Below are 24,970 nucleotides of genomic sequence, written 5' to 3'. Positions count from 1 at the left end.
AAAGCAAGAGCTCTACCACTTGAACCACACCTCTGGTCCATTTTGCTGTGGTTATTTTGGAGATGGGGGTCTCACAAACTATTTGCCCAGGCTGGCCTCAAACTGTGATCCTCCTTCATCTGCCTCCCCAGTGCTGGGATTATAGGAATGCACCACCATGCCTGGATTAGGATATAGTTCTTATTCTTCTTTCCTAATGCCATTGAAAATCATGGTAGCCAGTGGAGAGAGAGAGAGTTGCATGACAGACACTTTCTTTGATCCATCAGTCAGGATGAGGATTCAGGGATGGAAACCCCTAAATTCTAGAGGCTTGAATCAGCTAGAAATGAGTTGTTACTGAGGCAGACAGTTCTGGGTGGTGTCAGGGACACAGGCTCCTGACATCTTGTTGTTGCACCATTTCATAGAGTACACATTTCTAACTTTGTTTTTTTTTGGCAGTCTTGGGGTTTGAAGTCAGGGCCTCATGCTTGCTAGGCAGGCCCTGTACCAGCCCTCCATAATTCTTGATCTAATATGGCTTTCAAATATGCTGCACTTTGATTCCAGCAACAGGAAGCAGGAAGGAGTAGAGAGACATACACGTCTTCTCTTTAAGGACGCTTCCTGGAAGATCACATGATGTGTGGCTTCGTTGCATGGGTTTAATGGGCCATGGCTGTCCCGTGACGGGAACACTCATCGTGCCCATTTTGCAGATGGGGAAACGGAGGCTTGGGGGGTAATGGCCACCCCAAGTGGGCTGGGCTCTGTGGCCACCGTCTGGCCATCCAGCCAGGTACTGGGTGCATAGAAAGACAGAGGGAGCTTTCTGAACCTAGATGGCTTGGCCTGTAGGTCAGCTGTAACCAGGGGTGCAGACAGCAGAGCCTGGTGGCTTCAGCAGAAGCCATGTCCTTCATCCCCAGCCTGTCAGCTGAAGAGCAGCCACAGATCCGACTGCCCCAGTTAGTGCGTCTTTCAATTCAGTGTTCTCCACAGCCAGGGATTTGGGATCTGGGGAGGGGTCCTTACTCACTGTCACCAGCCATGAGCTGCGGCCACTGGACTCAGTGCAAGGGGAGTTTCTTGGGGTGACCTGCTCTGGGGAGGCTGTCTGCTGTCGCCTGTGGCCTGTCTTCCCACACTAAGGACAGAACTGGGAGCGTTGTTTCTCAGCCACACTTGGCACCGCATCCCAGCTACTTCTCAGGCTCCTGCCATGTTTAGGGTACAGCAAGCCCTCACTGCGGTCCGCCATGTCACCCCCGGGCCCCCTCTCTGCTCCCAGCTCCCTCCCTTCCCCAGCATCCTCTGCTCCTGCCTCCCTGGCCCTGCCCTCCAGGCTCCGCCCAGCCCCAGGCCCTTTACACGTGCTGCCACCACCTCCTCGTGTGTCCCCAGCTCTTCTCACAGCCAGCGACTTCACCAAGAGACCCTCCCTGACCACCCCATAGCTGCCACCTGCTGTCATTCTCTGTAGCAAAAGCAAGACTCACTGCCTCTCAGCTTTTCCTTTCTCCTTATTGTTTTGTGGTTTTTGAGACAGGGTCTGTCTGTGCAACCCAGGTTCGGTTCAGTCTCGAGATCCTCCTGCCTCAGTCTCCCAAGTGCTGGGATTACAGGTGGGAGCCACCAGTGCCTGGCAATTTTTTAAACTGGGCAGTCACAAAACTGGGTGCAGTGGCTGTCATCCCAGCTGTAGAGAAGACTGAGAATTACTTATGTCTAGGATTTTGGGCCAGCCTGGGTGAAATATTAAGGCCCCACCTCACCAAAAAGAGGGAGAATAGTCCTGACATAGAGGGTGAACCAGGCCCCTTGTCTAGAGTCAAAGAAAAATTGACAAAGCTCTTCCGAAACAGTTTTGCACATGGAAGGTTCAAATGTCAAATGGCCATGCCCTTCGATGGGGACATTCTTTTCTTTGGGATCTATCAGATCCAAATGCTACCTGTTGAGGACCCGTTTGTCCCAATGTAAGTCACACCTTGAAAACAGTCTGAGTGTCCAACAGTAGGGGCTGGTTGAGCACAGTAGGGTACATTTAATTGATGGAGTATTATGCAGCTATTAAAAAGTGGAAACAGCCTGAGTGTCCATGCAGCGTGCTCCATCCACACACTGGAATATTACTCAGCCATGAACAGGCTGAGGCTCTGACTCATGCTACAATGCGGAGGGACCTTGAGGACACGGTGGTCAGTGAGAGAAGCAGACACACCAGGCCCCACAGGGTGTGACTTCATTGATAGGAAACATCCAGAACAGGGAATCCAGAGACAGGAAGTGAACTCCTGGGGGCCAGGGGCTGGGAAGGGGACAGGGCAGCTGCTTATGTGGATGGGGTCTCTTTTGGATTGATGGGATGTTCTGGAACTAGATAGATTGTCTCTTTGAAATAGCTGAAATAAGTTTTATGTCTTTTACCACACTTAAAAAAAAGGATACTCTTGGGCCTGATAAGGTGGCTCACTGCTGTAATCCCAGCTACTACAGAGGTGGAGATCAGGAGCATCTTGGTTCAAGGCCAGCCAGGGGGAAAAGTATGAGACCCCATCTTAATCAATCAGCTGGGTGAAGTGGTGCACACCTGTTATCCCAGCTATAAATAGTAGGATCGTGGTCCACGCAAGTCTGGGCATAAATACAAGACCTATTAAAAAAATACCTACAGCAGTAGGGTTGGGGTTATGGCTCAAGTAGTAGAGCTTGCAAACCCGAGGCCCTGAGTTCAAGCCCCAGTCCTGCCACAAAAAGATTATGATTCACAAGATGGTTGAAAGAATTAAAGTGTACACAGCCCGTGATGAGCAGGTGGTAAATCAAAGCTGTTACCTCCAAAGAACCAACAGAGTATTTAAAAAACCGCTGGTGGCAAGTAGAGTTTAAGAGCAATTGACTGACTGATTGCCTTTTTTCTGAATTTTCAGTTTCTTTTTCTAATAGGAAAACGCTCATACTTTAGAAAAAAATGTAATTGTGGTAAAATGCATATAAACATAAAATTCACCATCTTACTCGTGTTTTTAAGCGGTGTTCGGTTCTTTTATGTGGTTGTGCAGCCGTCCCCACCAACCGCCTCATCTTCCCCATTCCACACCCACTCCCTTCCTCCCCCCCCCCCGCCCCCGCTCCTGGCATCACCCACCCTACTTCCTCTGTCTGTGGATCTGATGATTCCACTCGCGACCTCCTGGGTGTGGCGTTCTGCAGTGTGTGTCCTGCCGTGTCTGCTCATTTCCTTGAACACAGTATCCTCAAGGTCCTTCTTCGTTGTAACGCATGTCTGCATCTCCTCCCTTTTCATGCTTGCATAATATTCCAGTGCATGGATGGGTCACATTGCGTGTATACATCCTCCTCTGCATTGTCACTTGGGCTGCTTCCACCTTTTGGCTGCTGTGAACACGAATGTGCCAGTATCTGTTTTCAAATACATTTATTTCCCAAACGCGGGCAGACGCGGGTAACACGCGTCCCCCAGAGCTGTCCCGTCTGTTGTCGTGGGAAGGTTCGAGCTTGGGGTGGATCACGGCGCAGAGCCCTCCTCTGCTTTCCTGCAGCATCTGCGGGGCTCCCGCGTGGGCTCCCGCGGTGCAAGGCCCGGTCCACCCGCGCGCGCAGTCGGTGACCTTGAGGATGGAGCGCGCAGACGGCCCCTCCCTCCCCACGCCCCCCGAGCAGCCCCCGAGGCCCCGCCCCCCGCGGCCCCGCCCCCCGCGGCCCCGCCCACACTCACCGCGTCTCCTAGCAACGCGCCGCCAGCATCCGCAGCCTGCGGTCCTCGCTCTGCTCCGCACGCTGTGCAGTCCGCTGCCCGGTGCCCCGGGGCTCCGCCGGCCAGGTCAGGCGCGATGGCTCCCCCAGCCTCTTGGGGTTGCTCGGAGGCCCCGCGTAACGCTTGCCGGCGAGGCTGCATTTCACCCCGCTGCCGGTGGCGGTTTGCTTCCCAGGAGCCAGGGTGCGGGGCGCTTCCGGAGGGAGGCTGCCAGCGCTGCTTGCGCGGGCTCCGCACCGCCATGAAGTCGCCCCTGTGGCCGCGGTGGTCCCCACCCCTCCCCCACTCCGCCACTCTGCGCTGCAGTGGGGCGGAGCACATGGCGTTCTCTAAACTGCGTGCGAGAGCACCGCATGAGAGTTCGTCACTCAGCTGTTCCGCCACCCTCCCCCCCCCCCCACGCTCGGGACCTGGGACAATGTGGTCAGGTGGACGCACTTCCTGTCCACAACTACCTAACAGAACATTCTCACCAGACGTGTCTGGTGGCCGCTGGAGGTGGTTAGGGAGACCTCTCTGAGCAGGTGACACTGGAGTAGAGGTCTGAAAAAGGGGAGGCCGGCAGCCAGGGGAAGAGTTCATCAGGAGAAGGAGAAGGAAGCAGGACGTGCAAAGGGCCTGGGGCAGGACTGAGTGTGGCTCATCTGAGCATCATCAGAGAGCCTAGGTCCGAGGTGGAGTGACTGAGGGTCAGGGTGGCAGGGAGTGCTAATGGGGGCCTTGTTTAGATTTGAGATTTCAGCCTGAGTGCAATGGGGAGCTCTCAGGAGTTAAGAAGATGGAGCAGGTGGAGTGCAGGGTTTCAGGGTGGACTGTCTGTGAGGGCAAAGATATGGAGAAGAGGGGCTCAGGCTCTGTGCCCATGATACATACTTCTTTCCACCCGCCAGGCTGTTACCTTGCCTGTGCCTCCCCTTCCGCCTGCACCCCAACTCCCTTCAACTGCTGCCTGGGGAGCCCCAGGCTCAAACCTTACCCCAGATCTGGCCCACAGTGACCATTGTGACCGAATGTCCTTATCTGAGCCATTTGGAGGAGTCTCCAAATCCTGCAGTAGGGATTTGGAACTGGTTGAGCTGACCCCTTTTTCCAGGAAGCCTCTGGGGGCCTCCTGACCCCCTCTCCCTTGTGTTGTGGCCGTTATGTCCTGGGACAAGGCCAGGGAGGCAAAGTCCCAGGTTGTGTGATGTTCAGAGATGGACATTTCTTAGACATCCACAGGGGTCCTGTGTCGGGGAAAGCTAAGGGATCTGGGAGCAGCCATAGCACAGCTCAGCCCCTGGGACACCCTCTTTGCCCAGTCTTGCCTCAGGACCTTGCAAGGAGGTGGCCACTGGCACCCCAAGCAAAGGAAAACATAGGCCACACGCAGACAAGTGTGTCTCCTTTATTCCCCTCGTTTCCATTTCCAGGCGGCTCTACAAAGATGCCCAAAGCTACATGCCACATGTGGGCTGCTCCTTAAGTCTTAGAGATGGAATCGACAGAGCCAAATGTCCCTGGGTCAGTTCAGTCCAAAGATGGCCTTTCCTCTCCCGATGTCTCTGGGAAAGAGGTTGTGGTCTAACAGGGTGGGGCGGGGGCCAGGCCCTGCTCCCCTCGAGGGGAAGTGTGGTCCACCTGCCCCAGGCCAGGCTGAGGCCCACACCAGGGAGGACCCAAGGCAGAATCCAGGCCTCCAAGCACATCCCAGAGCCACAGAGTGGCTCCTCTCTGCAGAAGGCACTCAGTGTTGTGGGCGGTGGCAGGTATCTGGGGCTAGGATCCCACTATGGGGGCGGGGGGAGGTCACAGTGTTCCCAGCGGTGGGGGGAGCCCAGCCTGTGCCTGTTTGGGTCTGAGGTCTCCATTGGCACCATGGGGTTGAACACATGCACAGGGTGGGGATGAGGCCACTGCCACAACGCTGGGTGCTCCCCACACACCTTCAAGGCTTCTTCTGTAATCTTTGGGACCAGCCTCAGCGACAGTGGCCCAGGACAGCCTGTCCGCCTTGTTTCAGGTACATGTACAACAGGGGCCTCTGGAGGGAGCAATTTATAACTCCACACCCCAGTGTATTGCATGGGGAGAGTTTAAAGCCAGCAAGTTGGGGGTCACCCAGCTGGAGACAGGGCCACAGGGGAGGAAGCTGCCCTGGGGTGACTCCCAGGGCCAGAAGCTGTGACTTCGCTAGTAAGTGAAGCATAATGTTTGAAATAAACTACCAAGCATGACTGAAAAGGGAAATGCCACCATTTGATGTCAGGGACAAAATACAGCTTGTTGGTGCACACTGTGGCCAGGTGTGCACAGCTGACAGGGTGCAGATGTGCAAAGGGTGTGGGGAGGCGGGCAGCTCATACGAGCCCCTCTCCACCTTGCCGGCCCCGTTTCTTCTCGCTGGTGCCCTCCAGGGCCTCCCTGGGCCTCTTCCTGCTGCGGGCCCCAGGCCTGTGTCTAGGTGGCAGAGGGTCCATGCCAAGGACCTCGTGGATCTGGCGGAAGGCCACCATGCGCAGGGCGTGCTGCAGGCCACATGACCTTGTCAGGATGCTCCTGCCTGGCCTTGTTCCCGGCCCCCACACATGGGACACTGAGGACACAGGGGCTCCTGTTGGGGGTCCCCAGGTTCAGGCCTATCGTCTTCCTTCCTGCACCTGCTCAGTGCCAGCTGCACAGCCCATGAGGAAATTTACCCAGTGCAGCTTGGTCCTGGTTGACAAGTAGGGCTGTCCTGGAGCTCCTTGGCACACTGACTCTGTCACCTCACTAGAGGGACCACAAATCCTGCATGTGGATGGAGTGACTCAACTCATCCCATGAAAGTGGAACCTTGGGTGATGAGTTTTGTGTGGCCAGATCTTTATTTTTCTTTTTAGACAGGGTTTCTCTGTGCAGCCCAGCTGGCTTTGAACTCATGATCTTCCTGCCTTAGCCTCCCAAGCGCTGGGATGACAGGCATAGCCATCATACCTGGCTCTTAGGAGACTTTTCTTACAAGGAAACCACAGAAGCTTGGGTGTTTCTGGATCACACTGTGCAGGGACACCTGGGACAATCATGCCAGTAAGACCCTGGGGTCTGGGCCTCATCCTAGTGGTGACTGAGGTTCTGAGCTGTGGGCCCAACATAGGGCTGGCTCTGCCCACGGGAGCAGACGGGCCACCCCACTCCCCAATCCTGGACCCAGTCTCTCTGCAGGAGAAGAAAAGGGCTCGCCCTGTCCTGGGCCCAGCCCTCGTACCTGGGCACTGGCTGTCACATCCTCCCGCTGCTGGGGGGTCATGGGCTGAAGGGCATCTGTCTGGTCTCTCTCACAGGGGTCCTGGATCCCGGGCCCATCTGTGCAAGGTCGGGGGAGGGGGCAAAGAACATGAGGACACTTCATAAGGGGCTCACAGTGACACAACAGTGTTGCTCTGCCTTGTGAGGGGAACTCAGGTCCACGCACAGGGTCTTCACATCCACTCGTGGCACCTGTGACCCACAAGCCACATGGGGCCGGGCCTGCCAATGATGGTATGAGGTCTTACCTGGGCATGTGCAGGGGTCTGTGCACATGTGTGTGTGTACATGCCTATGTGTGTGACACAAATGGCTCATGCACCAGGGCCATCTCTATAACCCTTCTTTTCCACACAGCATTATCCTGGTCACTACAACCTGGGGCCACCCTCTTCACTGGGTGACTCCTGTCCCCTCCTGGGAGGGCACCATGGCACTTCCTGCTCCCCGCTTCCATGGTCAAACATATTGTGTCACTTTGTACCCATCTTATCCTCTGCTTATTTCCCTTGAATAAATAATAGTGCATTTATTCAAATAAATTTGCATTGGGCAGATAGTCGGCCAGTCACCTGGTTATGAGCTGGCCATTCTCCAAAAAGGCTCAGTGCTGTGGGTGGGCGTAGGCATAGAGAGCGACGCCTGCTCTCTCCAGCCGAAGTTCTTTGTCCCTAGAGGGCAGACGTACCCACCCTGTTGCCCTGTTCCCTCCCTACTGGGATGCTTGCATGCCATATCCTGGCTGCTTTCTTGTCTGGGCGGGCCCCTCCTCAGGCATGTGGATGGTACGCTCCAGCCTGCGCACACTTGTGGCCTCTGGGTTGCTGCCCCCATTCCAGCTCCCCCTGCCCCAGTACTCACCTGGCAGAAGTGTGCCTGTGGCCACACACTCCAGGACCCGGCGCACAGCGTCCCCGGGGCTTAGGGGCCTGGTCGCACTGCTCAGTGCTTTCTCCACCAGTAGCTCCATGGCCTGGTGGGGGGACACACAGGGAGACCCTGGGCTTTGGGAGGCCCCCACTAGACACCTCCCACTGGCAGTGGTTTTATCAGGGCTCAGCCCAGGGGGACTCAGGGACTCTGGGACACAAGACCCCTCTGGGCTGTTTCCTTCTTCCTGCCCACCCTCAGACATCTCCACTGATGGCCAGTGAAGCATCTGCCACCACCTGTGTAGACAGGGGCAGGTTCTCTGCCTCTTCAAGTCCCACTTTAGCTATCTGCACTCTGTCCCCAGTGACACCATAAACCACCATGAGTGACAATGAAAGTCACTCAACTCCAGCAGGCCACCCCACAGTGGCAAGTCCCTGTCACCCCAGCTTTGAGGGCAAGGTGGGAACATGCATGAAGGTGGCCCTCCAGCACATGTGTATGTGTGTGAACAGGAGGCTGTGTGTGTGTGTGTGTGTGTGTGTGTGAACAGGAGGCTGTGTGTGTGTGTGTGAACAGGAGGCTGTGTGTGTGTGTGTGTGAACAGGAGGCTGTGTGTGTGTGTGGGTGGGTGTGTGAGAACAGGAGGCTCTGTGTGTGTGTGTGTGTGTGAACAGGAGGCTGTGTGTGTGTGTGTGTGTGTGTGTGTGTGAACAGGAGGCTGTGTGTGTGTGTGTGTGTGTGTGTGTTTCACATGTCCCTTGAGGTCCAGGGTGGAGGACTCCCTGAGTACTAATGTAGAAGCCAAAGACTTAGAAATGTACCTACCGTGTTATTTCTAACTGCTGGGTCAGTGTGGGAGTGTGGACGAGGTGGAGAGACTGAGGGGTGCATGGATGAGTTACCATCCCATGGAAAGACAGAGGTCCTGGGGGATGGGACGCTGCACTTTGTGGCTGCTTTGTGGCCAGTGGAGATATGGGGGCTGGGCAGGGACCTTGAGGCCTCGCTGGGGGACACAGGAGCCTCTTCTCTTTCCATTGGGATTGACCCAGGGATATACTGAATGGCGGGGGGAGGGGGAGGTAATTAGAATTGCAGGTGGTCCAGAGTCCAGCATGGAGCCAGGGCAAGGCCTGGCTGTCTGTCCTGATGCCACCATGTCTAGGCGTTGGCCACCCATTTCCCTGGTGCACCCGCATTTGCATGGCACCCCAACCTCACCTCAAGTTTGGAGTCTAAGATAATGGTAATTAAACAAGGGAGGCCCAAGTCCCTTCTCCCACTCCCAGGAGTGCTTGGAACTTCCCCGCCCTCAGCTACCTCTCTTGCTAGAGCTCTCTCAGGCCCCTTCCAGAACAACCAGATGCTGGCAAGAGGTGGAAACAAGGATTGTCTTGTCAGGACCTTGGGGCCTAGGGACCTCTGGGGGGCTGAGCATTCCTCATTGCCTTACCCAGGCTGGCAGGGCTCCCCAGGTAGGCAGGCGCCGGCAGAGGTCCTGCAGGACCCGGATGACGATCACGCAGGGCTGCAGACCACTGGCTCGCGCCTTTGGAGAAAGAGGCACACATAGCTGTGTTGGGGATGGTGGCTGTGTGGCCACAGGAGGATTAGGGTTCCTGGTGGGGGGGGTCAGTGGTCCCTGACCTGAGGGTGAATACTGGAGGGGGACTACAAGAGGTGACAGGGCCACCAGCCTCAAGAGTGGCCGAGTCTAACTCCACATAGACCCAAGGCTGCCAGGTGGCCAAGAGTAGCTGTCCTGTCCCTACCCAAAGAGCAGTGCTCACTATGTCTAGTCTTCCCAACCCACTCCACCAAGGACCAATCTTGGTCAGTGCTCGTCAGCAAGAATGTGGCAGAACAAGGACATAGGCACCTGCTTGGTCATCCTGTCTGTGCCCAGCCCCGGGCCCAGGCTGTCTGGGGCTGTGTTTGGTGACAGGTCCTCTCCCGCCCCCGCCCTGCGCCCCTCACCTGGAACCACTTGGCATGGCGGAGGGCGGCCAGGGTCTCCAGGCACTTCTCTTGACTCAGGACATCTCCTGGATTATGCTGAGACTGCTCCATTCCTTATAGAAGGAAGGGGACAGTGAGTCACCAAGGGTGTGTGGGCAGGAGCCTCATCCTGCTCTGTCCAGTCTGGATGGGCAGTTTGGATCAGGTTGGGGCCTCCATCCTTGGGATCTGGGAACAGCTGGTTCCTCCCAGACCCACCTGAGGGATGTGGCAGGGCCTGAGACACCACTGCTGCTAACACTCATCTTGGGAAGAATTCCTGACAGGAGCTGAATGACTTTGGCACTGGCCTTCTTACCAGCCAATTAAGATGTAGCTGTAAAACTATGGATTAAGCCTGATTTCCAGAAACTTCAAAACACATCATGAGAAAGGAGAAGGCAGGCTGATTTAAATACGTACTACTGTTGCCAACAGAGGTCACAGGCCTCTGGTTCATTTTGCCTTTCCTGTTGCTGCTTCAAGAATATGCTCATCAAGCCAGGTGTGGTGGCTCCTGCCTGTCACCCTCACTACTCAGGAGGTGAAGATAGCAAGGACCACAGTTTCAGCCCAGCCTGGGGAAATAGTTCTTGAGACTCCATCTCAACCAATGGCTGGTTGTTGGTACATGCCTGTCACCCCAGATACTTGGGAAGAGTAAATACATCCAGGCTGGCTCTGGTGAGTGCAAGGCCCTGAGTGCAAACCCCATAATGTCAAAAAAAAAAAAAGAATATTCTCGTTTGGTGGCATAAAAGCCACGATGAACCCCTAGCTTGTCCATCACAAGATGGAGTTCAGGGCTCAGTTCAGTCTGTGAGTGTCTGTGGTGACTTCTGTCCCCCTGTCCCTCATGGGTAAATCCCTCCTTCAGGGTTAAGGTGGAACTGGCCAGGGTAATGTGTAGAATGGGGATCAGGAGTCAGCCTCCCCCGTACCGAGTGGGGACGGGAAACTGAGGGAGGAAGTGGCCAGCGGAAAGTGTGGTTTCCTGGCAGGCCGGTTCGTTAAAGAATGGTCTATGCCATTCTTTAGTATGGGTTTTAGGTCTCCTACTCTGTCCAGTCGGGCCAGGCGAGAGAGCCTCTGTTGTGAACACTCTGGAACATTCCCCAGTCTCCTCCCTGTTCCCTTGTTTCAGGACCTCCAGCTAGATTTCAAGGCTCTATGTTTTTCCTCCACCACATTTATTTTTTTTAAGAAGGTGTTTTTGGTTTTGTTAGGGTGCTGGGGATGGAACCCAAGGCCTTGCATGCTTGGCAAGTGCTCACCACTAAGCTGCATGTATCACTTTTTTAGATAATTATTTTTACTGGTGGGACTGGGGTTTGAACTCAGGGCTTCATCCTTGCAAAGCAGGCAGTATACCACTTGAGCCACACTTCCAGTCCATTTTACTCTGGTCATTTTGGAGATGGGGTCTCAAGGACTACTTGCCTGGGCTGACCTCAAACCCCGATTCTCCTAATCTCAACCTCCCACACACTGGGATTATAGGCGTGAGCCACCAGCACCTGGCCTTTTTTAGACTATTTATGACAACTGATAATGGCTTTCCATGTACGGTTCAAAGTCTTTTAAAAAAAAAATTTGGTGCTGGGGACAGAACCCAGGGTCTCACATGCTGGGCAAGTGCTCTGCCACAGAGGTGCACCCCAGCCCTAAAAAAGACTCAGTTTTAATAGTGGATCAATGTAAGTAGTTATGACCAAAAAGTCATGAAGGGGTTCCAAGGATGACAGGAGTCTGGTAAACAGCCCCAGAAACTGTTCTAGATGGTTTCAAGGCTGAGATCCCAGTGAGCACAGCTGTGTGGTGTGTGCTGTCACTCACTGTCACCGCAGCCAGTGACCAGGACCTTCCCTGCCTTTCCACAGGTGAATCTGGCTTGTTCCAGATGAGTGGCCCTAGGATCAGTGGGACCTTCTGTGGTCCCCAGCTGTGGGGACACTGGTTGCTCGGAGAGTCCTGTTGCTGCCACATTCCTGCCAGGTCACACCTGGGTGAGGAAGCAGGGCCATGCACTGGTGTTTCATTGCTCATGGAGGACAAGGCTGTAGCCAGGCTCTGAGCTATCAGGGCCTCTGTCACCTGCTCATTTCCTCTGCTGTCCCAGACTAACCCTTCTGTGACCCGCAGCACTCAGACACACAGAAGTGCCAGAAGGCTGCTGTCTTGGCCTTCTTGCCCAGAGCAGAGGTGGGTGGGGCCCCAGGTCTGGGTGTTTGCACAGGTGTTTGCTGTGGGTGTTTGCTATGGAAGTATGCCATGAGCAGTGTGGGGGCTTGGGCAGAAGTGCCTGGCTGCACCTTGGTCCGCAGATGGGTCCTCCCGCATTAGGGGTGAGGTGATGGACACGTAGACCTGCATCCTGGGCTCCTCGCAGGAGGAGATGACGATGTTGGCTTCAGGGTCACAGGAAACCTCATACTTGTCCTCGGCCACAATCTAGATGTAAATGCAACACAAGGCCATGTGACTCCAGCCCTCACATGTTCCCTGCCCAGATGTCAGGCCCTGAGCTCAATGTCTGGAACTTCCGTGTGACTAAGACACAGTGTAGCTCTCCCAGGGTGCACACAAACAGAAATACATGCTGTAAGAGGCCTCCATATGTAAAAAGCACCCAGAACTCAACAAGACAAGCAATCCAAAATAACAAGTATTGGCAAATGAGATAACCAATAGTTGTAGAAAAAGAAATACAGATAACTTTTCTACAAGATGACACAAATTAACCCCATAGCCAGAGAGAAGCAAACTAATGCTATGGTGAAATGTTGTTACCTGAGGGAAGAACAATGCTCAGGAGGTCTGAACAGTGGCCCGGCCTCCATACTGCCTATGTTTGCACCTGAGCCAGGCCTCCCCCTATCCTTGAGCCCCTCTGTCTTGGGGACTCTCACAGTGAGGCAGCCCCTGGGGGTTCCATTTACACCACTGGGGTGGGGGTGCTCCCAGCCTCTCCAAATCCTTGGCCATAGTTTTGGGGCTTAGGACTTGGCCACCAGGCTGTGAGTTTCCAGAGGCTGGTGTTAAGGAACTGCATGATGAGGTTCCTGAAGTCAGAGTATGGTACTGGCCACTTCAACCCCTCCAGTCCTCTGCTTCCCTGAGAATGTAATCCTGCCTTTCTGCATGGCCTTCAGGCTCAGTTTGATCTAGGGCTTCCCACCTTCTGCCTCTACAGGTGCTGGTCCTTCTGGACCTCTGTCAGACATGTCAGGTCTGACCTCACCTGTCCTGTCCTCTGCCAGGGACATACACCTCCCTCCATCCTGTCAGAAGTAGCTCCTGGCTCCCCACAACCATAACTCCTGGTTGAGCTGTGCTCAACCTGGCTCAGCACCTGGCATTAATTTCTTCACAGGAGATAAACTGGAGGTTAGCATGCTAATGTGTCTGTCTATCCTGGGGTCTGCCAGGAGCCTAGCCATTATCTCTTGCTCACTAGACAGGTGGGCAGAGCCACGTTGGATCCCTGGTACTACAGGACAGACTCCAGGATTGGGCTCTTTTTTTTTTTTCTTTTTGGTGGTTTGAACTTGGGGCCTCATGCTTGCTGTGCAGGCACTCTACCACTTGAGCCACGCTCCAGCCCTTCTACTCTTAGCTTGTTTTTGAGACAGGGTCTTGAAATTCTGCTCAGGCCAGCCTCAGACTGAGATCCTCCTACCTCGGCCTCCCGAGTAGCTGGGATTACAGGTATGAACAAACACACCCAGTTTGTCTTTGCAACTTTTATGAAAACCACCTCTGGCTGGTTTCCAATAGCGATGCCTGTGTTTTTTTCTTGTTTATTTATTTTTGCGGGGCTGGGGATGGAACCCAGGGCCTTCTGCATGCTAGGTAAGTGCTCACCATTGAGCCACACACCCCGGCCCTATTGCTTCTAGGGACCACGGAGCAGAGTCACCCCTGGCAGGGAGCAGAAGAGCCTCGGGGAGAGGGGAGGGTCAGACAAGCCACAGGGGTCAGGGCAGCCATCCTTACCGGGAGCTGCCGGGGCAGCTGCTCCACGATCCTCTGCAGCAGGGCATGCGTGGGCTTCTGGGAGCAGAGCAGGGCCAGCTGCACGCGCCGGTCCCCTCGAAGGACCAGGCCTTTTGCCAGGATGCCCACCCGCATGACGCCTTTCAGGACCCGAGGGGAGGGTGCTGCAGCCCTGGCAAGACACAGCCAAGAATATTCCATCACGGAAGGGGTACAGGGACTCCAGCTGCTCTACTCAGGACTTCTGGGGACCCTGGCAACGTGCCTCAGTTTCCTGCCCTGGCAGGTTGAGATGAAACGTTACAATGCCAGTGTCTTCTAGAGCCTGGGCAGGTTCAGTGCAAACACATCACTGTGTAGAAGAACCCTGATACTTGCGGGATGGCTGCCAGGCCCCATGGACATCAAAACACGTTCCTTCTATAACCCAGCACAGCGTTTGCATAGAACCTGTGCATGTCCTCCCCGGGACTTAAATCATCTGCAGATGACTCAGTACCCAGTACAAGGTCAAGCCTGGGTTCACCATGTCACACTGCACAGTTTGGGGGATGATGAGAAGAAAAGCCTGTACCTGCTCAGTACAGATGCAGCAGCTTTTTACAAAGCAGTTTCAACCCTCGGTTGGTTGAATCCACAGATATCGGATTTGTGGATATTGACAGCTGACTGTTCATCTAAGAGGCATGGTAGGGACAGGGCCACAAAGCCTGGCCTCTCAGATCAGAACTGAAAGGCCACCTCAGGATGATGTCCTCAGAGGTAAGGGGCTGTGGCACAACATACCTCCCCTATTCAAAGACTGTCCTCGTGAGCCCTTGTGTTTGATTTTAGCTTCTCAGTGGCTCTTGGGCAGGACAAAAAAATAAAAAGGGTTCATGGCCAGGCATGGTGGCTCACACCTGTAACCTCAGCTCTGCTAAAGGTAGAGATCAGGACAGTGGTTTGAGGTCATTCTGGGCAAAAATGTTAGCCAGTCCCAGCCACACTAGATGCATAAGTAGGAGGACTGTGTCTGAGGCTGAGACCTTATCTGAAAAAACAGCTAAAGCAAAGGGCTGGGGTTGGCTCATGTGGTGAGGTCCTGAATTCAAACCCCAGTCTGCTGTTAAAAAAAGAAAAGAAAAACACTAAAGAAAGAAAATGAAAAAGACACTATCCAGAGAGGAAGAACGTGGAAAAGCCCACTCTCCATGAGAGGATGAAATTGTGTGGCAGTTACGACACAGAGGGACCTTGCTGCATCCACAGTGGCTCCTAATGGACGCTGGCAGATATGTCCTCTGACCACGGAATGGCTCTGTGAGGTGGAGCCGGGGTTCAGTCACACGTGACTTCCTTCTGTGCGTGAGGGCGCAGGTTCGCGGACACGCGAGGCTTCTGTGAACTGCATTTAATTGAGGTTTTGAGATGGGGTCTCCCTGTCCTGCTGGGTGGTCTCCAACTCCTGGGCTCACGTAATGCTCCTGCCTCAGCCTTCTGAGCTGTGGGGACCAGTCTGTGCCACCATGCCCGGCTCTGTGAACCATAGGCTGAGCTGCACCTTCCATAACAAAGGGCTCGTGACATTGGGCCGACAGTGCTTGTCCTCTGAGATTGGGGGACTTTGCACTCGGGGGCTGGGAAGCCTGATGGCCACACAGGGCTCAAGACCAGGCAGAGGTGGAGGTTAGCCTGTAGGGCCTGTAGGCCTCTGCTGGGTGGTCCAGGGAACTGGCAGCCACTTCCATCCCAAGAACTGGCCCTGGCTCAGGAGTGCAGTGATGTCCTGTTACCTGCGCTGGCTACCCTCGTCCTCTAGGCTTTCCTGATCTTCCTCTACCAGAATGTCAGACACAAGCCTCAGGGCCCGTTCCACGTGGGACACGGCCTTCTGGATGGCCAGTAGCTCCCCCTCTGTAGGGTAGACAGTGGCATGTTTGCCCATGACGTGCCGGTCATCGCTGGTCTCTGGTCGCCGCTTGGGCTGTGGAGAGAGGTCGTCCTCATCAAGGAGGGTTGAGGAATGTCTGAGATTGAGTGGGAAGGGGACAAGATGGCTGGTCATGCCATGGTGGCAGACAGTATTCAGAGGGCCCTGTAGTTGGCCAGAGGACTTAGGAGGGGCTCCTGAGCCAGACTGGCTTTGGGGAGCCATGCAGGTGGGTGGGTAACTGTGGCTAGTTGGACTTAGAGGTGTGGCACAGCCAGGGAATTGTCCAGCCACACACAGGGAGTGGGGAATGTGGGAGCCACAGGGCAGTGAGCCAGGGAGAAGCCTGGGCCTGGAGTGACACATGCCTTTGGAGAGCTGGCAGGACCCACAGTGTGGGGACTAATGGACACATGAGTAGAGGATTTCCTGGGCCTTCAAGAGGCCAACAGTGGGGGCTGGGCAGGGGACCCCATCTGTGGTGTGAGGGGCTGGGATATGGGTCCCCAGCCACAGGCACCCACCAGCTGAGCCCCGGAAGAGGTTGGGGTCTTGGGAGAAGTGAGAGGTATTTTGCACGACGCCTGGCACCTACCGGGCGTGGGGCTGCAGGTGTCCCTGGTCTGCTTGTGAGGGACTCGGGGGCCCAGGCCAGTGCCAGAGGTGGCTGCTCCTCCTCCTGGGGCCGCAGGTCTTCCTCTAGTTGCCTGCAGTGGGCCTCATACTGCCTGTGTTGGGGGACACGGGATGCCACAAGACAGGAGACTCAGGGAACACCAAAGGTGGGGAGATACAGGGATGCCAGAGGTCAGGCGACACCAGGTGGCGCTGCAACCCAGGTGTCCTGTGCATGGGCAGGGCTTCCCCTACCATCTGCCACCTATTGGCCAGTGAAGCAGTGATGGGACCCACACAGCCTGGCCTTGCTGAACGGCCCACCTTGAGTTCCCCCACCCTCCACCCTCCCAGCAAGGGTTGTACTCCCGCCTGAGCACTGGTGTTGGGTGGCTGATGTCTGTGTGGGGTAGCCGGGGGCAGAAGCTGAGATGTGACTAGGTGGAGAGGGGGTCACCAGGCACCTGAGTTCCGTGTGCCAGCGCTGCCGTGTGTCCTCCAGCTGCCTCTGTGCCAGCTGCCTCTGCCTGCGCAGCCTCTCTACCAGTGCCCTTTGTACCCTGCTGCTGGACCCCATGGCCAGGGGGAGACGGGGGTCCACTTTCCTCTGCAAGGCAAGCAAAGTGGGGTCAGGCTGCACAATGCATGTGGGTACCCTGGGGACCCTGGACACCCCATGTCGCTTCCCGCTGCAGCTCAGGATGCTGGGTTCACATTCTCTGTAGGCTTGAAACCCTGCATCCCAAAGGCAATGTGGGGAACGGGGTGCTGAGGGGAGTTAGGAAGAGGGTGCTGGGATAGGATGGTCAGGCAGTGCAGGAGGACACAGGCACATTCTGAGAAATGCATCCTGGGCAGCTCAGGCTTTGAAAACATCATGGAGTGTGTGCACAGCTAAACACAGCCACCCCGTCCCTTAGTGATGTGACCTTATTGGACCACGTATTCTGCACTATTCAGTCTGATGACCGAAAGCCACTGAGCTGCGTGTGACTGTGTTGGTGAATACGCTGTGGTCATGGAGTGTAGGCAGAAATTCCAACCAAGAGCACTCACTAACTGACTAAATGCACTCACTCCCATCAGACAACTCAGCAAGGGAGGAAACAAGACCTCAGTCACAATTCTGGGATTTCCTATGGTCTACCTCCCCACTCCCCTTCCGCCCCACACCAACTAATTTTATAAATGGGTCAGCAAGTGTCTTGAGGGACCAGAACTGAAGGCATTTTCCAAAATAATACATGGATGTCGTTGATTTGTATCAATCTATTCACCCATCCATCCATCATCCATCCACCCATCCATTCCTCCACTCACTTAACATTCACTCACTCCTCCACCTGTCCATCCATCCGTCCTCTAGTTCCTGATTCCTCTGGGCAGGCAGTGGGTGAGAGGCTGTTCCAGAACATGGACTATGGGTTGAGGTGGGAGACCCACCCTTGCTTCTGAGGAGGTGCAGGGGCACCTGAGAGGGGGTACCCAGGGCTATGGGAGCTGAGGAGTGACGGAGCCACCCCTGAGCTATGGCTCAGCCTGCTGGTCAGGCAGCACCTTGGCAAAGGGCAGGCATGCCTGGGGTGGCATCAGCTGCATGTGCCTGGGGCCTGTGGATCCTCAGCAGAGGAGGCCCCAGGGTGGCACCGACCTCACAGTGTCCAAGGACCCAGGGGACCTGGAGGATTACCCAGGGCTCAGTTTCACAGAGGAAAAGGTGTGCTTTGAGATGCGGATCAAGAGGTAGAAAACAGAAGCCACTACTCCCCCACCGCAGCCCTAAGCTAACCAGAGGCTAGGCAGAAGGGACTTAACCACAGAGGCCCTCAGACAGCATCGGGCCCCCCCACCCCCATGGACGCACCCTGTACTGCAGCCGGTGCCGCCGCCCTGTCACATGCATGTCCTTGGCATTGAGGTCATTGAAGTTGCATTCGCACAGCTTGCAGCGGAACCGAATCACCTCCCCTTTATCGTCGCACACCTGGGACACAAAGTTATGGTTGTGCATGTGCCAGGCTTGAGGCCCAGGAGGAGTACAAGGGATGCCACCGATGTCCTGGGCACTAAGCCGTCCCTTGTGGCCAGGCAGAGTCGTGCCTGCTGAGGAGGGAGCTGTATAAACACCAGCTCACGGCTCCCTTCCGCCCTGTCCCCTTCCTCCTCTTGTGCATTTACCTCCCTCTCCCCCACTCATTCCTGGACACAGTAATGACTGTTCCATGAGGCTGTCCCTGTGGTGCCACCTCTGCCCACTGTGCTCCCTCTCTGGTTCCTACAGCTTCTGTGACTCTAACCTCCTTAACCTAGGGACAGGGTCTTCGGCAGCCTCGTCCTAGCTGCTGTGGCAGCTTTGCTCTGGACAAAACACAAGAAGTTGAATTGGGGACGTAGGCATACTACCGTCTCCCCCACTCAGCCATGGCGCGCCTGTGGGGGTGACATGCTGAGTGTCACTGGGGCACTTGAGGAGGCTGGGAGCTCTGGAGCTGGCCAGAGAGAGGCTTTGGAATTCAGAGGAGCCTGGTGAGCTGACTGCTGCTGGATGTCTGCATGGGGTCCTGTGGCACCAGGGCTCTATGGCCACTTGGGCCTTGGCCTACCTCCTCCACAAACTCCAGGCCCACTGGCTCCACATCCCAGCATTCCCTGGAAGCTTCTTCCAGGCCCCCTAGGGTGAGTGGTTCTCCAGGTCTCTCTGTCCTGTGTCGGGCCAGTTTTCCCTCCTGGTGTTGGCTGTGTGCTGCCCGTGGCTCAGGAGGCTCTGAAGGGAAGATGGCTGTGTTACTTAATATTCCCCAGAGGAAATCCATGGCCAGTTGCAACGCAGGTCCCTTTTCTTCCTTGGGAGGGCGACTGGAACATTCCTGGGCAGCTAGCCTTGCCCGCCCATAAAAGTTCTCAGATTCACGTAACTTTTTTTTGGTGGTACAGGAATTTGAACCTGGGACCTTATGTTTCCTAGGCAGGCATGTTACTACTTGAGCCATGCCTCCAGCTCTCAAAGTTCTCAGGTTCAGAATAGAGTCACCTGTGTCAAACCCCACAAATGGAGCCAGGGAGAACTGTGAAGGGAGGGCTCTGTCGCAGGAGCTGCCTGATGATAGAAATCACAAGGACAGCTACCTGACACCCCATCCCATTATACCCCATGCAGGGAACCAGCCTGCCTGACTCAGCACATGGTCAGGGGTTGCTCACATAGGAGCTGGTCCATCAGGGCTGGCTTGAGACACACCTCCAGTCCATTTTACTTTGGTTATTTTGGAGATGGGGTCTTGTGAACTGTTAGCTGGGGCTGGCTTCAAACTGTGATCCTTCTGATCTCAGCCTCCCAAGTATCTGGATTACAGGCATGAGCCACTGTGTCCAGTGGGATCTTTCTTCAGAACAACTTTCATAAGTTTCTCAGTCTAATAAGGCCCAGAATCCTCCCTTTGTTCACCAGAGATATCAGTGGCCACCTACCCTGCAGTGGTGACTGGAAGGCATGCATCCTATTGATTGTTCACCCCCAAATACAAGTTCCTTTATTAGGGATTTGTATCTGTTTTTTTTTTTTTCCCTTTTTGTTGTTGGTTTTTCTTTCTTTCTTTTTGTTTGCCTTTGTTTTGTTTTGAGATAGGGTCTTGCTATGCAGTCCAGGCTGGAATGCAATTCCCAATCCTCCTGCTTCTGCCTCCCAAGTACTGGGATTACAGGTGTCTCCACCAGGCACTACCTCATCTGTGCTTTTGTTTGACTTTGACCCATACTGTCATGACTGCATCACAGCTGAGGCTGATTTGAATTCGTGATGGGGATTCCTGGTTTCAGGTCAGTGCTTGGAGAGTCCACCAACTCCTCAGAATCTACAGCCCCAAGTCAATCAGTTGTGAAATAGCGGGTGGATCAAAGTTTCCAGTACACCTTACTAGTTAGGCAAATTTATGGGGCCTTAGGGTAGAAACTTCTTTATCAAAACGCCTTGCTGGGTGTGGTGGCGCTCAACTGTGATCCCAGCACTTGGGAGATGGAGGCAGGAGGATGGAGAGCTCCAGGCCAGCCTGGGCTACACAGGGAGACCCCAGCTCAAAAATCAAACTGAGGGCTGGGGGTACAGCTCACTGGTAGAGCATGTAGCTGGAGCAGAGACTGGGGGACAGAGCCAGGCTGGAATTCCACCTGTTTTTCCATCTGCACATGGGGACTAGTGACAAAATCACCGGAGCGACTGGGGAGGCTGACTGGGGCACACATGGCTGCCAGTAGAGCACCAAAACTCTATGGGAGTAATGGCATCCATGTCACCTGTGCTGCTAAATTCCTGGCAACCTCGCCAATCTGTGGTTTGGATTGGTGTGGCCCCCACCCTCCACCCCATCTGATCTTAAGTGCTTGCTGAGGTTGTGTGGCCCCTCTCACAACATTCACAAAGGTTACAGATGATGGCTTCTCAGGAGATTGAGGGAGGCAGGGAACTGGGGAGACACGTACCCTTGCGTGGGGCTGCCAGTCTCTTGCCAGTCCCACCGGGGTGGGCAGGAGCCCAGGACTTGCCTGAGGCCTCTGAGGAGCTGTCCAGAGCATGGGTGCCCAGCTTGCGGGTGCAGGTGGGGCTCCTTGGCGTGGGCTCGATGGTGGGGATGGGCTTTCCCAGTCTGGTGTGCAACTTCAGGACCTGGAATGGAGCCCATGCCCTGTCAGATTAGTCCTCAGGCACCAGGCGAAGGATCCCTGTGCTGTGGGTGTGCTGTGGAAGGGGGTGTGGTGGGCCTGCCCCTGGGGACCCCACTTTTCCCTGGCTGCCCTGAAATGGCTCCTGCTCTCTGGAGCACTGCAGAATGGCCTTCACAAGCCAGGGCCCTCTCTCCTACTTCTAGGCCCATTGCTTGGGCAACTGTGGCATCTCTAGTTCTCCACATCGCACTGGCTCCCGATGACACTCTCCCTCCAGTTCTACTATGTCAGCAGCCATCTGTCTCTGTCTCCCAAGTCCCAACCCAGTGCTCCAGCCCAGAGAGGGACTGTGTGTGTGTGTGTGTGTGTGTGTGTGGGAGGTGGATATGTGGTTGGGGTTGCTAGCTAAGACGGATATGTGCACAGGCTCCTGGGCACATAGCTTGATGTGGTAGCACATGCCTATAATCCTAGCACTTGGGAGGCAGAGGAAGAAGGATCGTGAATTTGAGGCCAGCCTGGACAACATATCGCTTTCCAGACCAACCTGGGATGTGTAGGGAGACAAAACAACAACAAAAACAAAAAACTGGAAAAAAAAAGGTGCATGTTTGTGTGTACACATCCATGTTCTGGTCACACCCCTTGAGCTCTTCGAGCTAAAGGCAGTTATATAGTCAGCCAGGACTGCATGGTGGCCTCCACTGTACCTTCAGAAGACATCTCAGACAGGTCAAGTCTCAACCTGTGACTGCAGCCCCACTCTTCTCTCCTTAGCCACCTAGGCACAGCCCTCCTTCCCTGTCTTTACCCTCCCCCTCCCATTTTCCCTGCCTCCTTGGCTGGCTCACTTCTCTGGGAGGTTGGAGTCTGTCCTGAGCTGGACAAGGGACTGCTGTCCTCTATGAGCCTCAGGGTGTGTGTGTGGGGAGCCACACTCCACCCCCACAGAGCATCCCAGCTCCATTAGCAGTGACACTAGGGGGGCGCAGAACTGCTGTGGTTCCCAGGTGACCTAGGCTCCTACCTTCTGGTGCTTGGCTCCCCGGATGTGGGCAGCATAGGCGTCTGCCCCAGTGCAGGATACAGAGCACAGGCCGCAGTGCAGTGGGCCCTGCACCTTGCGTGGGCTGCTGCTGTGCTGTGCCTCCTTCCTCTGAGCTGCCTCCTTCTTCCTGTGCCTCTGCCCTTCTAAGTGGTCTCGGTACGTCTGTAGCAGAGGGAGAGGTGGCTTGAGCACATGTCACCCACCAGGCATGGCCTTGTCCCCTGGGCAGGTGGCAAGAACCCAGCTGGAGACAGAGGCCACCGCCTCGCACCTGAGAAGGCAAGTGTCACTTTATTAAGGCCAGTGGCAGACTCAGAACCTGGGCTGAAAGCTTTAAATCAGGTTTCCTTCTCTAAAAGTAAACAGTTTCTTAAGAAAGCATCCTGCAAGCATCAGGCATTTAGCTGCCGTGAAAGAAAGCTTGCTTTTCCATTTCAGACCTCAGATCCCAGCTGCCTGAATGACCTCACTGCTAGGACATGGAGGAGCTCCACGTGACAGTTGCCATCCAGGGTTGCTGTGCTCATAGTATCTGATGCTCTGACCTGGTGCAAAATCCGGGAGTCTGTCCTTGCAACCCTAAAAGTGAGGCAAACCTCAGCTCCCCGCATCTCCTGTTCCCCCTAACCCAACGTGCTTTGATAATGCCAATGGAGGGAGAGTAAGCCCCAAACACCCAAGAAACTTGCGCCATCTGTTGGTTCTGGGGAGAAAAAAAGAGGCAGAGATTGGGGCAGGGCAGGGAATGAGGCAGAAGACAGACAGCTCACTGTGTAATCTTGGAACTTTGGAAACATTTTTTTTTTGAGGCACTGGGGTTTGAACTTAGGGCCTTGAGCTTGCTAGGCAGGTGTTCTAACACTTGAGCCATGCCCCCAGCATTTTTTGGCTTTCATTATTTTTCAGATAGGGTCCCTAGGTTTTGGCTGGGACTGGCCATGGACCATAACACTTCTACTTATGCCTCCTGTGTAGCTGGGATTACAGATGTGTAATATTACACCTGGCCTTTTTTATTTTTAGTGGTGCCGGGGTCTGAACTCAGGGCCTCGAGGTTGGTAGGCAGGCACTCTACCACTTAAGCTTGAGCCACTCCACTGGCCCTGTTTTGTGTTGTGTGTTTTTGAGATAGTCTTGTGAACTATTTGGCTGGGCTGGCTTTGAACTGTGATCTGTGTGATCTCTGCCTCCTGAGTGGCTAGGATTATAGGCACGAGCCACTGGTGCCCAGCTTTTTTTTTTTTTTTTTTTTTTGAGATAGGGTCTTGCTATGTAACCCAGGTTGGCCTGGAACTTCAGATCCTCCTGTCTCAGCTTCTCTAGTGCTGGGATTACAGATACGTGCCACCACACCTGGCTTAGAATTTCAGAAACTCACTGGGTGCTGTTGACTCATGTCTATAATCCTAGCTATTCAGGAGGCAGAGATCAGAAGGACTGTGGTTTGATGCCAGCTCAGGCAAATAGTTCATAAGAACCCACCTTGAGAAAAACCCTTCACAAAATGGTTGGTGGAGTGGCTCAAGGTGTCAGCCCTGAGTTCAAACCTCAGTACTGCAAAAAAAAATTATTACCTACATGACAGAATAAGCTCTCCTCTCTCTCTCTCTCTCTCTCACACACACTCACACACACACACACACACACACACACACACACACACACACACGGGAAAGATTTATGGAATATGGTCTGGAAGGACCCCATCAAGATAACACCATTGAATAACTTCCAGGGAGATGGGTTGGGTGCTAGGCATGCCAGTGGACTCCCACAAACTTGGTCTGAGGTCTGTCTCCACTCAGACTCTGGGTGCGGATGGACTTTCCTTCACCGAGCCTCAGACACACTTGCCACATGGAGAGGGTTGTAAGGATGAGATAATTTGCACCACATACCTCAGAGTGCCAGGTATGTGGCACACATACAGAATGCACACACTTCCCATCTGTATCCTTGATCTGGTCTGACTCCTTACCATAAACGTGTTGTATGTGTGATGAGAGGTTCACAAAGAGGTGCAGCTTGTCTTGCTGCCCTCACTCCTGGTCCCCTTGGGCCACCCAGAAGGCATGGACCTTTCAATATGAAGATGACAGTGGGAGTGGAATGGGCTGTCTTTGGCTTGGAAACACCTACTATACTTGGAGCCCTGGAGCCCACAGGTACCCAAGTCCACAATGGACAGAGGTGCAGACTGAGGAAGGCTTTCAGTGGTGATGGGCTGGAGACAGTGCTGGCAGGGGGAGAGGACTTGCCATAAAAGGGCACTACCAGGGTCCCTTGTGGTGCTGGGAATATGCAGTGAGCACACTGAGCACAGAGTGAGAGCGGAACAAAATACACGTGTGTGATGAGGCCAGTAAGTCCTGAGCCAGATGGCCAACTGTATCCATGTCCAGGTTGTATAACTGATCATGGTTTGTGAAATGTTACTAGCATTGAGGGAAACGGTGAAGGGCTATGGGGTGTCTCTGCACCATTTCTTGAAATTGCATGTGAATCTACAATAATCCCAATACAAATTTTCATTTAAGAAGTGCTATAAGGCAGGTGCCAGTGGCTCACAACTGTAATCCCAGCTACTCAGGAAGCAGAGATCAGGAGGATCATGGTTCAAAGGCAGCCTGGGCAAATAGTTCATGAGACCCTATCTCAATAATATTCATTACAAAAAAGGGCTCAAGTAGTAGAGTGCCTGCCTAGCAAGTGTGAGGCCCTGAGTTCAAACCCCAGTACACCAAAAAAAAAAAAAAAAAAAAAAGAAAAAGTTAAGACTAATCAGAGCAGGCATTTCTGAGGCACATCTCCCATATGCCAGGGACCATACAAGGGC

The 24,970-nt window shown here is 54.4% G+C and overlaps 1 protein-coding gene across 3 annotated transcripts in view; it reads right to left on the bottom strand.

Moving 5' to 3' along the window:
- Nucleotides 1-5,118: 5,118 nt before the first annotated feature.
- The window catches only part of Zfr2 (zinc finger RNA binding protein 2), a 44,890-nt gene continuing 25,038 nt past the window's right edge, over nucleotides 5,119-24,970 (bottom strand). For 2 of the 3 annotated variants that reach the window (XM_074054277.1, XM_074054276.1), the window contains 14 exons: nucleotides 22,114-22,296; nucleotides 20,904-21,087; nucleotides 19,031-19,191; nucleotides 18,292-18,411; nucleotides 16,892-17,034; nucleotides 16,408-16,540; nucleotides 15,676-15,866; nucleotides 13,901-14,072; nucleotides 12,217-12,355; nucleotides 9,884-9,978; nucleotides 9,360-9,455; nucleotides 7,892-8,003; nucleotides 6,990-7,087; nucleotides 5,119-6,270 (listed from right to left, as the gene is read on the bottom strand). In XM_074054277.1, the coding sequence (XP_073910378.1) occupies nucleotides 6,103-6,270; nucleotides 6,990-7,087; nucleotides 7,892-8,003; nucleotides 9,360-9,455; nucleotides 9,884-9,978; nucleotides 12,217-12,355; nucleotides 13,901-14,072; nucleotides 15,676-15,866; nucleotides 16,408-16,540; nucleotides 16,892-17,034; nucleotides 18,292-18,411; nucleotides 19,031-19,191; nucleotides 20,904-21,087; nucleotides 22,114-22,296 (1,995 nt within the window). In that variant the 3' untranslated portion in view covers nucleotides 5,119-6,102. The remainder of the gene's footprint in view (nucleotides 6,271-6,989; nucleotides 7,088-7,891; nucleotides 8,004-9,359; nucleotides 9,456-9,883; nucleotides 9,979-12,216; nucleotides 12,356-13,900; nucleotides 14,073-15,675; nucleotides 15,867-16,407; nucleotides 16,541-16,891; nucleotides 17,035-18,291; nucleotides 18,412-19,030; nucleotides 19,192-20,903; nucleotides 21,088-22,113; nucleotides 22,297-24,970) is intronic. The other variant, XM_074054278.1, reaches the window with a different exon arrangement.

The sequence above is a fragment of the Castor canadensis genome, chromosome 14 (genome assembly GCF_047511655.1).
Source record: "Castor canadensis chromosome 14, mCasCan1.hap1v2, whole genome shotgun sequence".
NCBI lineage: Eukaryota > Metazoa > Chordata > Mammalia > Rodentia > Castoridae > Castor > Castor canadensis.
This window is presented reverse-complemented; position numbering and strand designations above follow the sequence as displayed.